The sequence below is a fragment of the Centruroides vittatus genome, unplaced genomic scaffold (genome assembly GCF_030686945.1).
Source record: "Centruroides vittatus isolate TY-2023 unplaced genomic scaffold, ASM3068694v2 contig_484, whole genome shotgun sequence".
Classification (NCBI taxonomy): domain Eukaryota; kingdom Metazoa; phylum Arthropoda; class Arachnida; order Scorpiones; family Buthidae; genus Centruroides; species Centruroides vittatus.
Window position 1 is genome coordinate 2,709,214 of NW_027122274.1, and position 17,106 is coordinate 2,726,319.

At 33.6% G+C, this 17,106-nt stretch overlaps 2 protein-coding genes across 2 annotated transcripts in view; one reads left to right on the forward strand and one right to left on the reverse strand.

Annotated features, from left to right (window-relative positions):
- The window catches only part of arr (low-density lipoprotein receptor-related protein 6), an 80,639-nt gene that overhangs the window by 16,104 nt on the left and 47,429 nt on the right, over positions 1–17,106 (forward strand). The window contains 1 exon segment of the mRNA XM_067273665.1: positions 14,035–14,175. Within this exon segment, the coding sequence (XP_067129766.1) occupies positions 14,035–14,175 (141 nt within the window).
- Positions 1,535–6,016, reverse strand: LOC136977938 (uncharacterized). The gene has a single exon (XM_067273552.1). It carries the CDS (start codon positions 5,981–5,983, stop codon positions 1,535–1,537), a length of 4,449 nt encoding a protein of 1,482 aa, XP_067129653.1. The 5' UTR covers positions 5,984–6,016.

The window sequence follows — 17,106 nt, forward strand, 5'->3', positions numbered from 1 at the left end:
TCTCCTCCAACTGGAACATGTTCGGATTAGGCAGACATTTGTATTAACAGTGTTTGGACTAGTGGGACTCTACTGTAGTGTTATTTTATTGTAGTTATTTAAATTAAATGTTGTGATAATTGGAAATGCCTTGTACTATTGAACAGAGAATTATCATAATGGAAAGTTTTATAAAGCAAAAACAGACTGAAAATTAAGGCAGTGGTTTATGCAAAAACATCCCATATTATCCATATTTACAAACTTTTCAATAAGTAATGGTTCTTGGGATTTGTGCATAAAAAAACTATCAATTTTTATCTGATGAGAGCATTCAGACATGTTTAAAGATTGTGTAAAACTTGCTTATAAAGAGTTTATCTCAAGAAACTGGATTATCTTACAGTTCTTTTCATATTTTTTGGTCAAAATTTGACCATCCTTAGTTTAGATTTTAAACTGAAAATGGTAGGATTTTGATATAAAATATTTCTTTTATTTAATGCCATATTTTTGCAGAATGACTGGCATACCACATAAAAACGGGAGAGATCAGCATGCTGGTTAAACTGCACCTAAAATATAAAATTAATCAGATCTAACAAAGCTATTTGTTAATTAAACATTAAAGAAAACATTCTTCCAAGTACAATAAAATAATAATGTAATTTGACTTACTTAAAATCAGGAGGAGAGTTTTCATTTACAAGACAATAAAACAATTAGTGACTTATTGATATCAATAGTAGTATTAGTAAGTAGTAAGGTCAGGGTAGATGGTCAGTATGGGCTACACTGACCATCTATCCTGACCTTAAAAATAACATCTTTCTCTCAAATTTCACACAAAGCCTATGATAATTGATATAAGCTGAGATAATTTACAGTGAGTTTCTTAAATTTAATATTTTTATTTTTCCATTTTTGAATGAAATAACAAATACATGCAAAAAAAGCACTTTCCAGGAATTTTCCAGTCATTAAAAAGAAGACAAAATGAAGAAATCATTTTAGTTTTTGATGTGATGCTGACAGTTTCACAGTTTTAAAATAAAAACTTGTTAGTTTTTTAATGTGTTCTCTAGAGAGGGATGTATAACCTCACTTAAACTGGCATGTCAGTTTTTACAGTATAGAAATACCTGATTTTGTGGTTTCCCTGGATAGACTGGCATGCCAGTCATTTCACAAAAATATGGTAAAAAGTTGACTTCCTGAAAATATCAGTTATTTATTTATTTAATGTACTAGCTTAGCCGTCGCGCGTTGCTGCGATTTCAGAAGACAGGAAATTCAAGCAAACTTGTTATAATAAAATTCAATTTACATTTTATTATTTTTACTGAAACTTATTATTATTATTATTATTATATTAATTTCATCGGGAAAACATTTCAAAGTGTCGTTTCAATTCTATTTATTTATTGGAGTGCTTGTGGATACACGATATTTTTTGTTTTTCTGTCTGGTGCGTACACGAATAAATCAGAAGGTTTTCCGACGCGTGAGCTGGCCACATACAGTTGTCCATGTGAGAAGCACGGATTCTTCAAATCTAGCCCACACACTTGCAACGATTGTCCCTGTGCTTTGTTGATGTCATTGCAAAAGTGATTCGCACCGGAAACTGCAAACGTTTGAATTCAAATGGCATATCTGTTGGGATCATTGGAATACATGGCAACAGTACATCTTCCCCCTTGAATTTCCCATTTAAAATTGTAGCTTCGATGACATTGTTCATCATCTTTTTCACCGAAAGTATTGTACCGTTGCAAAGTCGTGGTGGATTGATGTTTCGAAGAAGAATGATAGGCACACCAATTTTCAATGTTAAAATGTGCGGTGGCATTCCTGGCAAATCTAGTGAATTCAAGAATTCTGTTGGGTAATTGACAACTTCGTCTTGATTTATAACAGTGTCGATGGACTTATACGTTGTTGCTTCGCCTGGTATTCTGTTTTGAATGCTGAAGTTGATGTCATTGACATCGTTGTTCTTAGCTGCTAATATAGCACGTGCACTGAGCCACTGATGATTTTTGTAATTCCGTGCGATATTTGGGAAAACCTTTTGAATCAATTTGTCTTTGGTTGATGTTATCTTACAAAAGTTTGTTGGCAATGTGATACATTGTGTAGATCTGTCTATTGCCATCTTCCCATTCCCAATATCCAGCAATTGTTTTGCGAAACGTTCGGCGGATACATCATTTTGTAGTTCAACACGCATATTGGTTTTCAAAGTCAATTTCTTTACATGTCGCCATAGAACTGATGATTTGAGGCATGCATTAAGTTCATCGGCGGGTGTTGAACGTGGTATAACTGGCAGAGTTTGTCGAAAATCACCAGATAATAAAATGAGTGCTCCCCCGAAGGGCTGTCCATTTCCTCTCAAATCTTTCAGTGTACGATCAAGCGCTTCCAATGCTTTTTTGTGAGCCATTGTGCATTCGTCCCATATGATAAGTTTACATGTTTGGAGAACTTTGCCCATTCCGGAATTTTTGGTGATATTGCATGTTGGCGTCTCAGTGGTTTGCAAATTCAATGGCAACTTCAGTGCTGAATGCGCTGTTCGACCACCATCCAATAGTGTTGCCGCAATTCCAGATGATGCAATTGCCAGTGCAATTTTATTCTGTGATCGAACGGTTGCCAAAATTAGCGAAATGAGAAAAGTTTTACCTGTACCTCCGGGCGCATCTATGAAGTACAATCCGCCCCTTTGATATGTAATTGCTTGCATTATTGTGTCATATACAACACGTTGTTCTGAAACCAACTTTGGAAGATTCGTTTCAACAAATGTACCCAAATCATCGACATCGAAGTGTGTTTCACGTTGCAAATCACGATCATAAGTGTCATTTACAGATCGATTCGGTGCACACATTCCCAACTGCCCCAATCCTTTGTTAGCGATTGCCAAACATTTATCCTCGATCGAAACCAACGCCTCATTATACACGTGTGGTGTAAATTGCATGTCCGGATTCTGATTCGTTGCTCGCAAACGATGTAGGATGTCTTCACTCATGCAATCTTTGTATTTTTCCCAAAGATCTTTCGGATTGGATGGGAAACACGTTGTCAATATTATCGCAAATAACGTGCGTATTTGCTGTGGTTGAGCAGTGTTCGATGCATCAGTGAGTGTTGTGTCCCAATGTGCATCGTTTTCAAGAAGATTTAATTCTTGGCAAGCCTCTCGATAGGTCGCACATACTTCACCATTTACTGTTCTCAGTTCTTGGAAGGATTTCGGTCCACGTACGTTAACTAACAGTAATCGCAAGTAAAAACATTCTTGATTGTTTGGATGAACTGTATACAGACGGCCTAACGCGTCGGACGAATATAAATTCGTATGTCCTTCAACTGGTTTGCCCTGTTTACGACGTTGAAACTTTTTCGCTGATGCATTCCATGTGTAGTATTTTGGCACTTCTGAGTAAAGTAGCGTTTTTGCGAACAAATCATCCGTGCACAATGAGAAGAACGCAGTTAACATTGTTTTCGGTGGCGATAATGCTCTTGCATGTACATTCTCCATTGTAAAATACACACGCTGTCCATTTTCAAGATGTACTGCCAAATGAACAACTGTTGGATGACGTTCATGAATTGGAAATGAGAAAATACGCCAAACTGCTTCATTGCTACTAATGTAGCGTCCCAATTCATATTGATCGATTTCATTGATTGGTGCAGATGCATTTCCCACTCCAAAAATTGCCATATCACTTCCTTTGTTGACATATTTGCAAATGTATTTGATCGATTTCACTGAACTACAATATTCGACATTGATGTGTGCTTTGAAAGTCTTTGAGAGTAATGGCGAATACGGCACAACCCAACGATTATCGACTTCAATTTCATTGTTGCGTACTTTTAGAGTGATGAATTTGCCACCATCTTCAGTTGATCGTCGACGATATTGTGGATATCCATCATTTCCAGTGATAGTTTCGGCGTGTAAGTCTCGTGGATAGCGTTTCGTGCATTTTCCATCCTTCATGCACGGAGAATTGTTGTTGATCGCGCCGCATGGACCATGAATCATGTTGTTGGTAACGACTTCGAATAAGCCTGGATCAATGTTGACATCTGGTATTTCTGCTGAGATGACTTCATCAATTTTGTCTGGTGTAATTTTGTCGATCAGCCAAATCAAAATGTGTGCATGCGGTAATCCTCTTTTCTGCCATTCAATGGAATACATCCAACAGCGTGTCTCTCCAAAAACATGATGTTTGACAATGAAATCCATCATAGATTTCAATTTTTGTTTGAACACACGTGCAATGATGTCATGGCGATCCGAAGACGATTGTCCAGGCAACAGAAGATCTTTAATTTCTTCCCACGTAGGATTGCATGTGAATGTTACGAATAAATCTGGACGGCCGTATGCGCGAACATAAGTCATTGCATCTTGTGCGTATTCATGCATGTGCCGTGGGCTTCCTGTGAATGTAGCTGGCAGTATGACCATTTTTCCCAGTTCGTTGGGATTGCCATCAGTAGCAATTGCATCGCGTAAATGAACATATTCTTCAGAGCGCAGCTTGGTTTGATTCAGTCGAATGAAAAGAAGTCGTTCAGTCTCGATTTTTGCATACATATCGACAACATATTGATGGAATAATTTCCGACATTTCAAAATGTGATTGTCTGTGTTCTCACGAATCATCAATCGATAAGAATAGTAATTCATGGCACTGACTTTCTTATTGGTCTCCCTATCTGTTTGTGGATTTCTCATTTTGATGTTGAAATGATATCCATCTTCTCCTTGCCAGAATAAAATTGGATATTGCAATGCATCGTATGAGCGATGAGTTTCGGAGACTCGCTGAACATTACCATCTCTGCGATGAAGAACTATATCACGCGAGTTAAATTCTTCGCCAACTATGACGATCGCCACTTCATCAATTGTTGGTGCGTTGTATTGTCTTTCGTGTTGGCCGGCTGGTGTTTTGTCAGCTCTAATGACAACTACGTAATCATCAGCTGGCATTCGCTCGAGGGCCGTCCTGAACAGTCGAACTAATTCGTTATGTTCATCGAATAAATTTTGTAATGCAGCAACAATTTCTCGATTAGTGCCGGTATTGAATCGACAACGTTGATCAACTTGTTCATCAGTGGCTCCCATGAAATAAATTTGGAGAAATTTGTGATCTGCATCCGGCAGTGGTAGAAGTGATCCAGTACGATGATAAATTTGCCCTTGCACTTTGAACGTTGGCATGTAATTGTCACGTATGATTTCTGTTGCACCAAACGATGTCATTTGGAAACATGAATTGTACTTGCGTATGTTTGCCAAGAAATGTTTCGACTGGCTTGTGTCACCTGATACCAACGATGATAATGGTTCGGGTGGTAAATGCAATTCTGGCAATTTCACTTTTCCACCTGCGCAGCACATTCCTGTAGTTTCATTTTTGAATTTCAAAGCATGGCAAAATTTGCATAATTTGTCCATTTTTTCAATAACGACACTTCGATGAAGACTGTAATCATAATCAGCATCGTAATGAAACGCAGCAAGATTCAAATCAGCGTGCAGTGTCCATCTGGATCGAACATTGCGTTCTCGATTCGTTCCTAGTCTTGCTCCCCGTTGGTCAATTGTTTCCTTCGAGCGGGCTTGAGCAGTATGTACTCGATCGGCTTCCAATCTTGATTCTCGTTGCTCGTTCGTTTGAGAAGAACGGGCTTGAGCAGTGCGTACTCGATTGGTTTCCAATCTCGATTCTCGTTGCTCGTTCGTTTGAGAAGAACGGGCTTGAGCAGTGCGTACTCGATCGGTTTCCAATCTCGATTCTCGTTGCTCGTTCGTTTGAGAAGAACGGGCTTGAGCAGTGCGTACTCGATTGGTTTCCAATCTCGATTCTCGTTGCTCGTCTGTTTCTGAAGCTCGTAATGCCTTTTTCTTTCGTGCTTGAGATGTAGATCGACCAATCGATTGACGTTTGGGGGGCATAACTGTCGGCGATGCTTGCAAATTCGCTGAGAAAAATGGGAAAAATCATTATTCGAAAGAATTATTCGATTTCGAATTTATTCGAAGAATTATTCAAATTTTTAAATCGATTCAACTCACTGTTAAATGTCTCTCTGTCTCTCTCTCACTACTTCTCACTACTTTTCACTACTGCTTCTGGTCTACTCTCTTGTCTGACTTTTTCTTTCTGACGCTGAGACTTCTTGAGTCTTGTCTCTGACTTTCTATCTGACTCTTTGATCGGGTTGGAGCTCCCTTTTTAAACACTTCCAGCACGAGAAAGTTTGTCATCAGACGATGATTTATATGGTAGTGTCGTCATCGGGTGATGATTTATTGGCGGTTTCGTCATCGTAGCTGAGATGATTGTTTTATTTTGTTGTTTGATAATGACATCTAACTTTTGTAGAGTCATCATCTTGTTGATGTGACTCATCTTTGTTTTGTGACAGCTCTCATCATTATTCATTGATTGCTTTGACTAAGTTCTTCGTTTAATGTGTAAACATTGTAGAAGTGACACTCGGTGCCGTGGAAGGGGGGTGCGATGTTTCCCACTTTTATATTTTTAATCCTTTACAAATTAATTTAATTACTTAATTGCTCCTTTCTGTTTTCCTTGGCATGTCAGTTTTCTGATAGTTGGATAATAAACCGTTTCTACTCTAATTCGTCTCTTTAAACCATTTTAAGTTGATATTAAAATTTGGAAATGGGAATACCTAGATCGGTAAAATAGGCAAATTTCCTCATACAACTTCGGTTGTTGTTTAAGATACAGTTAAAGTTTTAACAAAGGTCAAGTGAATACATAATTAGCAAAAATAAAGTGATTAAACAAAAATTATTACAAATAACAGTTCATAAATACATATATAAAGATATTTTTGGAAGGAGGGAAATGGTGGCCTTCACATATGCCAGAAACCTTTGTGGGAGTGTATTAAACAACTTCCCAAAGTTTCATGGCAATCGGATAAATGGTGTAGTAATGCATGAAGGACAGACAACCAAGGGCGTCGCCAGAGGGAGGGCAGAGGGGCAGTTGCCCCTACCTAGACATGCGAAAAAAATTATTTAAATGCTAAGTCATTTATTGCCCCATTTATAATTCCCGCGCGAAAAACCCAAGAAGATTATGTTTTAATTAAAATAATCTTCTTAAGCTTCTTAAAATTTATAAATCGTTTTTATTTTACCTACATACAATTCATATCCCCTATCAATTTATATCATCTTGCCCCCCCCCGGCCCATTGGCTGGCAACACCCTTGCAGACAGCCAGACAGACACATTCGTTTTAATATATATAGATAACACTTCCCCGTGGGGGGAATTTCAAAAAATCCCTTCTTAGTGTACATTCTCTTGACGTACCCTATTAAAACACAATTAAACACGCATCTAAAATAGTATAATAAAAGTCGGAGTTTTTCACAGTAAGCCTTAATCCTGTCCCTCTCCGTCGCAAGGAAATATCGAAAAATCCCTTTTTAGTGTATATTCTGTTGACGTAACCTATTAAAATGCAATCAAAAACGCAAAAAACCGCATGTAAAATAGTATAATAGAAGCCGAGTTCTTCACGGTAAGCCTTAATCCCGTCCATCTCCCCCCAGTAGGGGGAATTTAGACGTGTATATTATATACAAACACTTGCGTATTCGAATGCAACGTTGTGTCAAAATTTCAAAAGGAATCGGTAGGAACAAACAAACGTTATATTTTATTTATATAGATAGATAGAAAATGATCTGCTTTAGTTCATTCTAACAGAAAAGCATAATGCCTCACAGAAAAGCCAACTTAGGTTGTCAGAAGTTAGCGCCATCTGTTGGACATGAAAGCCTTAATCCATATATAAATATATTTTTGAAAGGGGGAAATAGTGGTCTTCACATATGCCACAAACCTTCGCGGGAGTGTATTAAACAACTTCCCAAAGTTTCATGGCAATCGGATAAATAGTGTGGTAATGCATGAAGGACAGACACACACACAGACAGACATACATTCGTTTTTATATATATAGATTTTCTAACTTATAGAGGTTGTAATTGGTCAAGTATTGGTCAAGTAGTATTGAGTCAATTTATTTCAGGCACTAAGTTTATTTTAATTATTAAATTTATTATAAGATTGTAATATCATCTGTCTTTATTACCAAAGAATTTAATAAATAAATTGAATTATGAAAGAAATAATTAGCTTCTTATGCCAGATTCTTATCAGATTAAACTTTAAGAGCACTGTCTATTAGTGTTAATAAATGCTGACAGACAGTGAACTTAAAATTTTATATGATAAATTGAAGTGTAGTATAAAAATAACCTATAATTTCCAAATCTTTGGCTGATTGTTAAACTCATTTTAATAGCTTTTTGTGGGTGTTTTGATTATTTCTGATATGTGATGCAGTCATAATAAAATGTATTCATATTGATGAAAAAAGTAGTAGTAAAACTATTTTTTAATAGAGGCAGTTTAAATGTTTATATTACTGTCAAAACAAGATAACAGTATCTTGTTCAAAAACAAGATACTATTATCTTGTTAAAATAACAAGTAAAGACTTTTACTTTGTTATTTTTAAATCTTATGAATGCCATTTTTACTATGTTTAGAAAATTGGTTTTTTAACATGCATGCAGAATTTCATAAACAGAAAAAATTATTTTTATATGCATTTTATTTGCTGTATAAGGCAAGCATTGATGAGAACTCACGATTAAATCTCACATTCTAAATTATAGACTAAAACTGCATTTTAGATTTAAACATAAACATAAAATAATACTATTTTAGGAGTGTGAATTAGTTTTGAGGATTTTCAAAAGAGGGATCTAGTTGTAAATTTTAGTGGTGAAATCTGAATTATATTTATGTTCAGTAAGTTAAAAACCAAAGACTAGTTAAGAGTCGGATTTATATAAGTATTGAAATGGAAGTTCCGAGAGAGCATTTTTGGCACATGTTACTTTATTTTTTCACAAGAGAAAAACAATTGCAAATAGACACCAGAAGGTTGTCAAAGCTTATGGACATTCTTTTCCATCAATTAAAACTTGTGAGTATTGATTTAGACAGTTTAAGAGTAGTGATTTTGATGTTAGTGACAAAAAATGTTTGGGACTTCTAAAAACATTTCAAGATGCCAAATTGTGAGTTATTATTGGACAAAGACATAGCTCAAACCACTTTAGAACATGCAAAAGAACAGTCATCGAACATTTACATGTCATGGGAAAAGTTCTGAAGGAAGGAAAATGGATGCCACATGAATTGTCTGAAAGTGTTATAGCAAACCAATTAAACATTTTCATGTCCTTGCTTGCCAGACAAAAAAAGAAAATTTTTTGTATTAGACTGTTACTAGTGGGTTTATTTAGATAATCCTAAATGCAAAAGATCATGATGTGACTCTGACCAACTGTCAACATCAACACCAAAGTGGAATATTCGTGGTTGCAAGGTTATGCTGAGTATTTGGTGGGATTAAGAAGTAGTAGTATACTTTCAGTGTTAAAACCAAATGAAACTGTTACAGGGGAATGCTATTGATAACAGCTTTACAGTTTAAAGCATGCACTGGACCAAAAATGCCCATTAGCTGTGAATAAATGACGGAAAATGATCCTTTTGCATGATAACACTTGATGACACATTGCTTTTGCTATGAAGCAAAATATTGTTGTAGATTGAATGGGAATATGCGGTTTGTGGCACATTTTGGTATTTAATTAATGCCATCTAGCCACAGCTTCATGCAGGAAACATTAAATGGCTGCATTACATGGGAAGCATCACACTTTTGCAACTTTTATATCTTTAAGAGCATTGCATTCATTGGTTGGTCTGTTATTGGGGCTACTAAAATATTCAAAACCATTTGTTTCATGTTATCTGTTGTTTGTCTACAAGAAAGAAAATAGGGTTATCTTCAATAATATTCCTTTATCTTACTGATTGTTTTTTCATGTACTGGTTGAACATAACATTTCCTTAAAATACTTTCATCAGGAATGGTTTTGCCAGTCCATCTCTGCAAAAAAGTTTTCAAACTTGGATGACTGACCTTACTCAGAGATCCCAGAATGTAAGAAAGTTGTAACTAAAGATTAAAAGAATTTGGTTCTAGAAGCAGCATTGTTATTATTTTATGTTAAGGATTTTGAAATAAAAGTTTGTTTTTTCTTATTTTTTTTTGCTTTAATTTGTTTCACTTTACATTTTTCACAGTAAAAATACGCTTGTTAACATGTTCTGAGTTGTGCTTTTCATCAACAGCAATCTTCATGTCACAAATATTACACCTCAAGATAGTTCCATCAGTAATAATACCTTCTCGGCATATCCTGCAGCTAGTTTTCTTAAACCTTTCCTCCTGCTTACTACTTACAGCATTTCTTAAAGAAATATTTTACAATTAACTTAACATTTGAAACTAACCCAAAAAAAGCATAACTATCACTTTGGTTACATGCAAAGTGAAGCACTTTAGGGGCTGTTCATAAATTATATAATTTTGTTTTTTGGGTAATTTTGACTTCTTCCCTCCTGACACTTGCTAACAAATCTGCATACCCTTTCTCATTTATTATCTAAGATTTCAGTACCCAAAGCTTTGAGGAAAATCAATTACTACACAGTAACATCGCATGTCAAAAATTAGCATTGCCTAATTGGGCTGCAAATGCAGGTATTTAGGTTATAATTTGGAATTTTAAGTTCAAACTATAAACTAGATGAATATCAGCCCAAAAATATGCACAAAAAAAACCACAAGAAATAAAGCTTGATTCACAGTTAAAGTAACCCAACTGGGTGTGAACTGCTTGGACCTGCATCCCTGGACCCCTGCCAAGACTGCAATCCTGCAGAGACTCAGCAAGTTGATGAACAGTGACTGATAGTGGTCGCACAATTTGAACAACTTCCTTGTCAATCAATTCTTTCAACAAGATGACCCATACATACTTTCTCCCAAATGACACTTGGATGATCCAGTTGACATCTGTATTTAGGTTGCATGACTAAATACATTAGGTTCATTCACCATTAGCAACCAATTCCAATACTTTTCTTGTGTAATTTAAGCCTATATGAAACTTTATCCTGAAACAGTGTTAAACGAGGTCATTTTAACATAGAGTAAATAGGGAAAGGGGAATACATAACCAAAAATAAACAGATATTACTTCAATTTTAAGTTCTTTTTATATTAATTTGCATAATAATATATGTAAAATAACACAAACATATGCACACAGAAATGTAAAGTTCATTTTTTGTGATGGAGGTCCTGGCTTTTCTGAAATTCTTGTTTTTTCAATAAAGTCATGTAGTTTCATTTGTTGCTTTTTTTCTTTCCTTAAGCAAATGTTGGTAGCAGAAGATCACATCGAAGACACCTCGTTTTGCTTTTGCACTCTTTTCAAAATCCAGATCATTCGCTACAATTTGATCAACGATTTTGGTTATTGTTACCAAATTTTACTAAGGAAATCTGTAGAGAAATTCTTTGAGTTCTTTGTTTTCAGAATCACATTTTTCAGTTCTACATGAATTCCTTGTTCTGCAGTTCTTGAAGGTTGTTGTTGGTAAGGCTCTCACTGGAAACCTGCAGTAACACTTCAATATCCTGCTCATCTACATCTAGTTCTGCTGTATCGATTAGGTTGGCAATTTGGTCAACCTAACAATACAGCGATAGGCTCTTGTCATTGAGAATTCTTGGATACCTTCAGCCATAACTTTTTCCACACTCTGTTAATGCATTTATCAGTTATTTCTTGCCAAGCAAAGTCGATATTGCCAATGGTATCCATGATGATATATTTTTTCCAAAATTGCATCAAACATAGATTTAGGCTACGACGAATTGCCACCTTTTGCTGATTGGTTTGTATTTGTGAGTAATCGTATTATATATGAATCAATGAAATACCATGATAATTTCAATCAGCGTAACTTTTGAGTTTTTTTTTTTTCTTTTTAAGGCTTTGAGCAGACCGCATTATATCGAATTAGCATTAATCGAGGGAGCATTAAGCAGGGTCTTGTTTTATTATTTACAATATGATAAAAAGGTGCAGAACATCATTAAAAAGTAGGGATGACAAAGGAAACTATCTGTTTATACTGTTTTTTAAAACCACTGTTACTCAACTGACTTTTCCTAACCAATTGCAGCAAGAAATTTAAAATTTTAGGAAGGAGTACTTTTCAAATTTAAATTCAAAACTATTTATGATTGAAATTTGTCAGCTAATCAATAGCATAATTTCATTTTTTGAACATTAAATGGGCAGGAAAATCAATTAGAAATTTTTAAACTATTGATATTGTAGAATCAAAGCTAATGAATTTCATATGTAATTTTGTGCAGAAGCTTGAGAAAGGCAGTAAATGATGCTAGTTGAAGAGAATGGTGAAAAGGGTACAAAATTGGATTAAAAATTCAGTTTAAATGGATTAAAAGATCATTTCCTGATGGTTGATTATGGTTTCCTCTAAAAATGAGACCTGCATTAAAAGTAGTGTAGCAATGCAGATTCCATGCTTACTAATAATGCTTTGATGATTGACAACTGATGATTTCTGTTCAATGCCGTTTAATTATATGAAGTTTGGACTCAAACTTGCCAAGTTTTAGATTAGTTATTGGTCCAAGTAAAAGTGAAAAGACTCTACAAGCCTAGGTACTTGGAATTGAAAAACTTTACTCTTTGGTTATGAGAAATTTTTATGGACAGAGCTAATAAATGATCACATCACATACAAAGCTTTTTCTTTCTTTTTGTTTTTCTTAAAAAAAAGCTCTGTATATTTGGTTTGACACACTCCAGTTTGAATTTGATTTTGTTTGGTTTGATTGCTTGAGAATGAAAAGATTTATTGTGAAAATACTAACCATCTTTTATCATTATGTTTGTATTCTAATTAAAAGAATTAACACCAGAAGATAGTGGTTTTTCATTTTATTGTTAATTTGATGTGGTATCATCCTACTTATTATAATTATTATTTAACAATGGAAAAAATTTATTAACTAAAAAAAATTATAAGAGAAATAAAATCAGTAACTCAGACTAATATTTTATATTTCAATGTTATGGCTCTGGCTTTAGTTTCACTGAAACATAGAAATGCAACAGATGGCACTGTCTGTTAATATTAAAGAGGTTGTGGCTGTTGTTTTCAGCCAAAAACGTGTATGTTGGACGTTTGAATGCCGCCATCTGGCAATTCTAGAAGGTTGATAATGGCATTTGCTACGTCTAGCATGGCGAGTAGAAGATTGGCTTAAACTTCAGTTTTTTGTGTTTGGGGTTAAAATTATGATGTATTTTATTAAAATAATGATTATTTAAGTATTTATGAATAATAGTGTAAAAGAATAGACGACTTTAATCCAGAAATTATTTAATTATTCAATTTTTTTGCAAGTGATATGAAATGCTTATAGAATTTACATATATTTGTCTTCATAATAGCTTATCATAATTCTGTAGGAGTAGGTTTGTTTTTCCATGGCATCTTCTATCATCGACAGCGTAATACATTTGTAAATTTTCTAAAAATAATTTTCCGGTCCTTTCGGATTTACATAAGCTACTACTTTCCTCAACAAAAGTATGAGGTAAGTACGGTAGGAGACATGACGTTAATTAAAAATAATTATTTAGTGTTATTAAACATCCTATAAATACTTTAAAATAGTTTAATTTGTTTATTTACCTTCACTGGTAACATTCCTCAACGTTAAACATTTCTGTCATTTTTCAACAATATCCATGAGTCAGTGCGCAATGTTCATGTTGTGCACTGACTCATGGGATATTGTTGTGAACATGCACCGCAATGTATTTTACTTGGAGTTCAAACGTCAAACGTGTACTTCTGCTTGCCGTACAAGTTTAATGTTTGAACTTTGGCTGCAATCTCTCTATTTTTAGAATTCCTAATTGAATTTTTTTCTTCCTTTTAAAATTATAATTAATTAATATAAATATTTTTGATTTTTATAGGTTAATGTTTTGGACTGATTGGGGAGAGATGCCAAAAATTGAACGAGCTAGTATGAATGGAAATCATTCGACACGAAAAATAATAGTCAAAGAAAATATATTTTGGCCAAATGGACTTACTGTTGACTATGAAACAAAACGGTAAATTTTTATTAATTAGTTTTTTTTACTTGTATACGATATATATATAGTTCTTTGTTATTTTAAAACATAACTAATAAATTTTAATCATAACATAAAGAAAAAAATCTTATAACTTAAGATACTTTTTCTTTGCCATTGATACCAGTCAAAGAATAAACATAATAATATACAAAATATATAGCAGTCATCTGTAAAATATCCATTTTAGAATATTTATATATTTCAATTCAAAAAGAAAAGAATAAATTTTGATTTGTTATGTAAAAATATTTTTCCTGAAACAAAAGCTGAATTAACTGGTTGCAAGATACTTTACACCAACTACCCAAATGGTTTCCAATTAAAATTATTTATATATATACAATCGACTCTGCATAAGTCAACACCCCAAGGGGAAGTGAAAGTGTGTCAAGTTATCCGATGTGACGACTAAAGCGAAGTTGAAAAAAAAACCACAAAACTAGTTAGGAAAATACAGTAGTATAGACCTACAATACATTGTGTCTTCCATTTACAATTACTCTGTAGATGAAAAACTGAAAAATTCGTTTTGTGTTGTTTGTTTTGAGCACTTAACTGTCTCAACTTTCTTTTTCAACGATCATGAATGCCTTTAAAACATCATCTTCGCAATTGTCAATTGTTGACAAGTAACGTCTAAGGATTCTTAATGCCTCTAGCATGAGAAAATGCAAAATTGGATTCTGGTGTGACATTGATGTAGATTGTATATTTTCTTTTTGTTTATCTGTTATTATTTTATACATAAAAATACATAAAATGTTAAGGCATTTTTATTAATATGTATAAATAAATAAATCAACTACTCCTCCTGAAAAAAAAATGACTTTGCATCACATGAGCGGAGTGAATTCATTTTTTCAGAAGGGGGCGACAACTTATCAGAGTATGGGACAGCAAAAGTATGTTGACTTATCCAGTAGTGACGAGTTAAACAGTGTCGAGTAAACTGGAATTTTTTAACATTAATGCCTATGTAAGTTGCTGGGACCACAGAAAAGTGACTACATAACTGATGGTGTCGAGTTATCTGGGTGACAACTTATGCGGAGTCGACTGTATATAATTTTAATTGGAAACCAATCTGGCAGATCATTGGCAATACAAATAAATCAACCTGATTTATTTGTATTGCCAAATGATCTGCCAGATTATTGCCTTATAATAGGCTGATAGATAATCTGTTGAATTGTTTGATTGATTTTAAAAAATTTGCAAGATTTTTGAAGGAATTTTAGTAATTAAATTCATGCAAAAAATAGAGTATTTTTTTAATGTGTATGATAATTATTGAAAGTAGCATATTCAAAACAAAGCAATATTTTAGGCAAGGCAATATATTATATTTACTCACATAGAAGTTATAAAAAAATCAATTATTTTTTAATTATGAAACATGTTTGTTTATTGTATTAGATTAAGTGGACATAAGTTTTTTATGTATGTTATACATAGTTTATTTAAAGAAGCCAATAATATTTTTTTCATTTCTTATGAAAAAGGAATAATATTTTAATTCCTTAGTATTAAAAATACAGGAGAAAGAGAAGTGGATGATTTTGAATATTGTGAAGAAACTAACATGCTGCTGTTGATAAAGGAAGGTATTTTCTGTCAATCTAGGATCCTCAGAATTAAATTTATGAAAATGAAAGAAAGTGTATTGTTCTTTATACTTTGTTGTCAGATTTTCTGAAATGGAAAGACCTAGGGCTTATTAAGTTTGAAAATATCTCAAATTTTGGAGCAGTATAAGAGATAATAAAATTCTGTCTAGTCTTAAAGCACATAATTTAACTTTTCATTAAGAAAAGTTCTTTTTCCTCCAGTTTCAGATACATGAAAGATGTCTAATATTTAAATGTTTCTTTTAGTTTTCTGAAGTCCAGTACACAACTATTAGAAATGCAAATTTTTAAGTTTGGCATTATTATACAAAGAAATAATTTTTAAAAATCTTATATTGAGTGACCATTACTTATTTTAATTGATTATTAATGTCTTACAAGGAAATATCTTAATTGTTATAATTTAATTTATTCAAGATTTTATAGGTATATAAATGAACTTAAAATAGTTTGTAGATGTGTGTATTTTATCATGAAAGTGATTTAGGAGAACTAAACCAATAAGTGAGATAATATATCAGTACAGTAGAATCTCATTTTAATGGATTGTGGAACAACGGATTTCTCGGAATAACAGATTTTATTATAAATTCCACCAAATGAATGTAATTTTACCTTTTAGTGGCTCATTTACTTAGAATAATAGATTTTTTCTACCCGAAATCTATTGTAAAGTTTGCAGTTTTTCAACATTTAGTTATATTAACTAAACGTTGGGGTTTTTGGAACTTAAGGTGTTTTTGGAAAATTTGTAGAGTTTGATGATGCACTTGTTACATTTGGGATATATACCAGTACAATTGAAGAATTGTACAAAGAGAGTCAGCCAGTGGATACAATTGAGGAGAAATTACTTAATGAACACTGTCACTAGTCCAAGTTTAGTGCAAAAATTTAGTGAGGCCATCGATTATTTCCAGCTCGTAAAGACCTTCACAACGAGTTTCAGCACAAATGAACAGGGCTCTACTGTACATGATATTGCTAATATCAAGCGTGTCATATTCAATAGACAGAAAATCGGCATTGAAAAAAATCAAGATGGACAAGTTTTTAAACAAATTGTGACATCAAGCAAAGTGCTAATGAACATGTATAATTTGCCTGTTTTTATGCTTACAGTATGTACAGTTTTCATCAGCTTTGTCTTACACACGTATGACATAATATACACATACATTATAAATGTGTTTCTATAGGATAAAGAATAGTGATCTCAAGAGACTGAATAATTGCGAATACTGGTATTTCTTATATATGGGGGTTAAAAAGTGGAAAT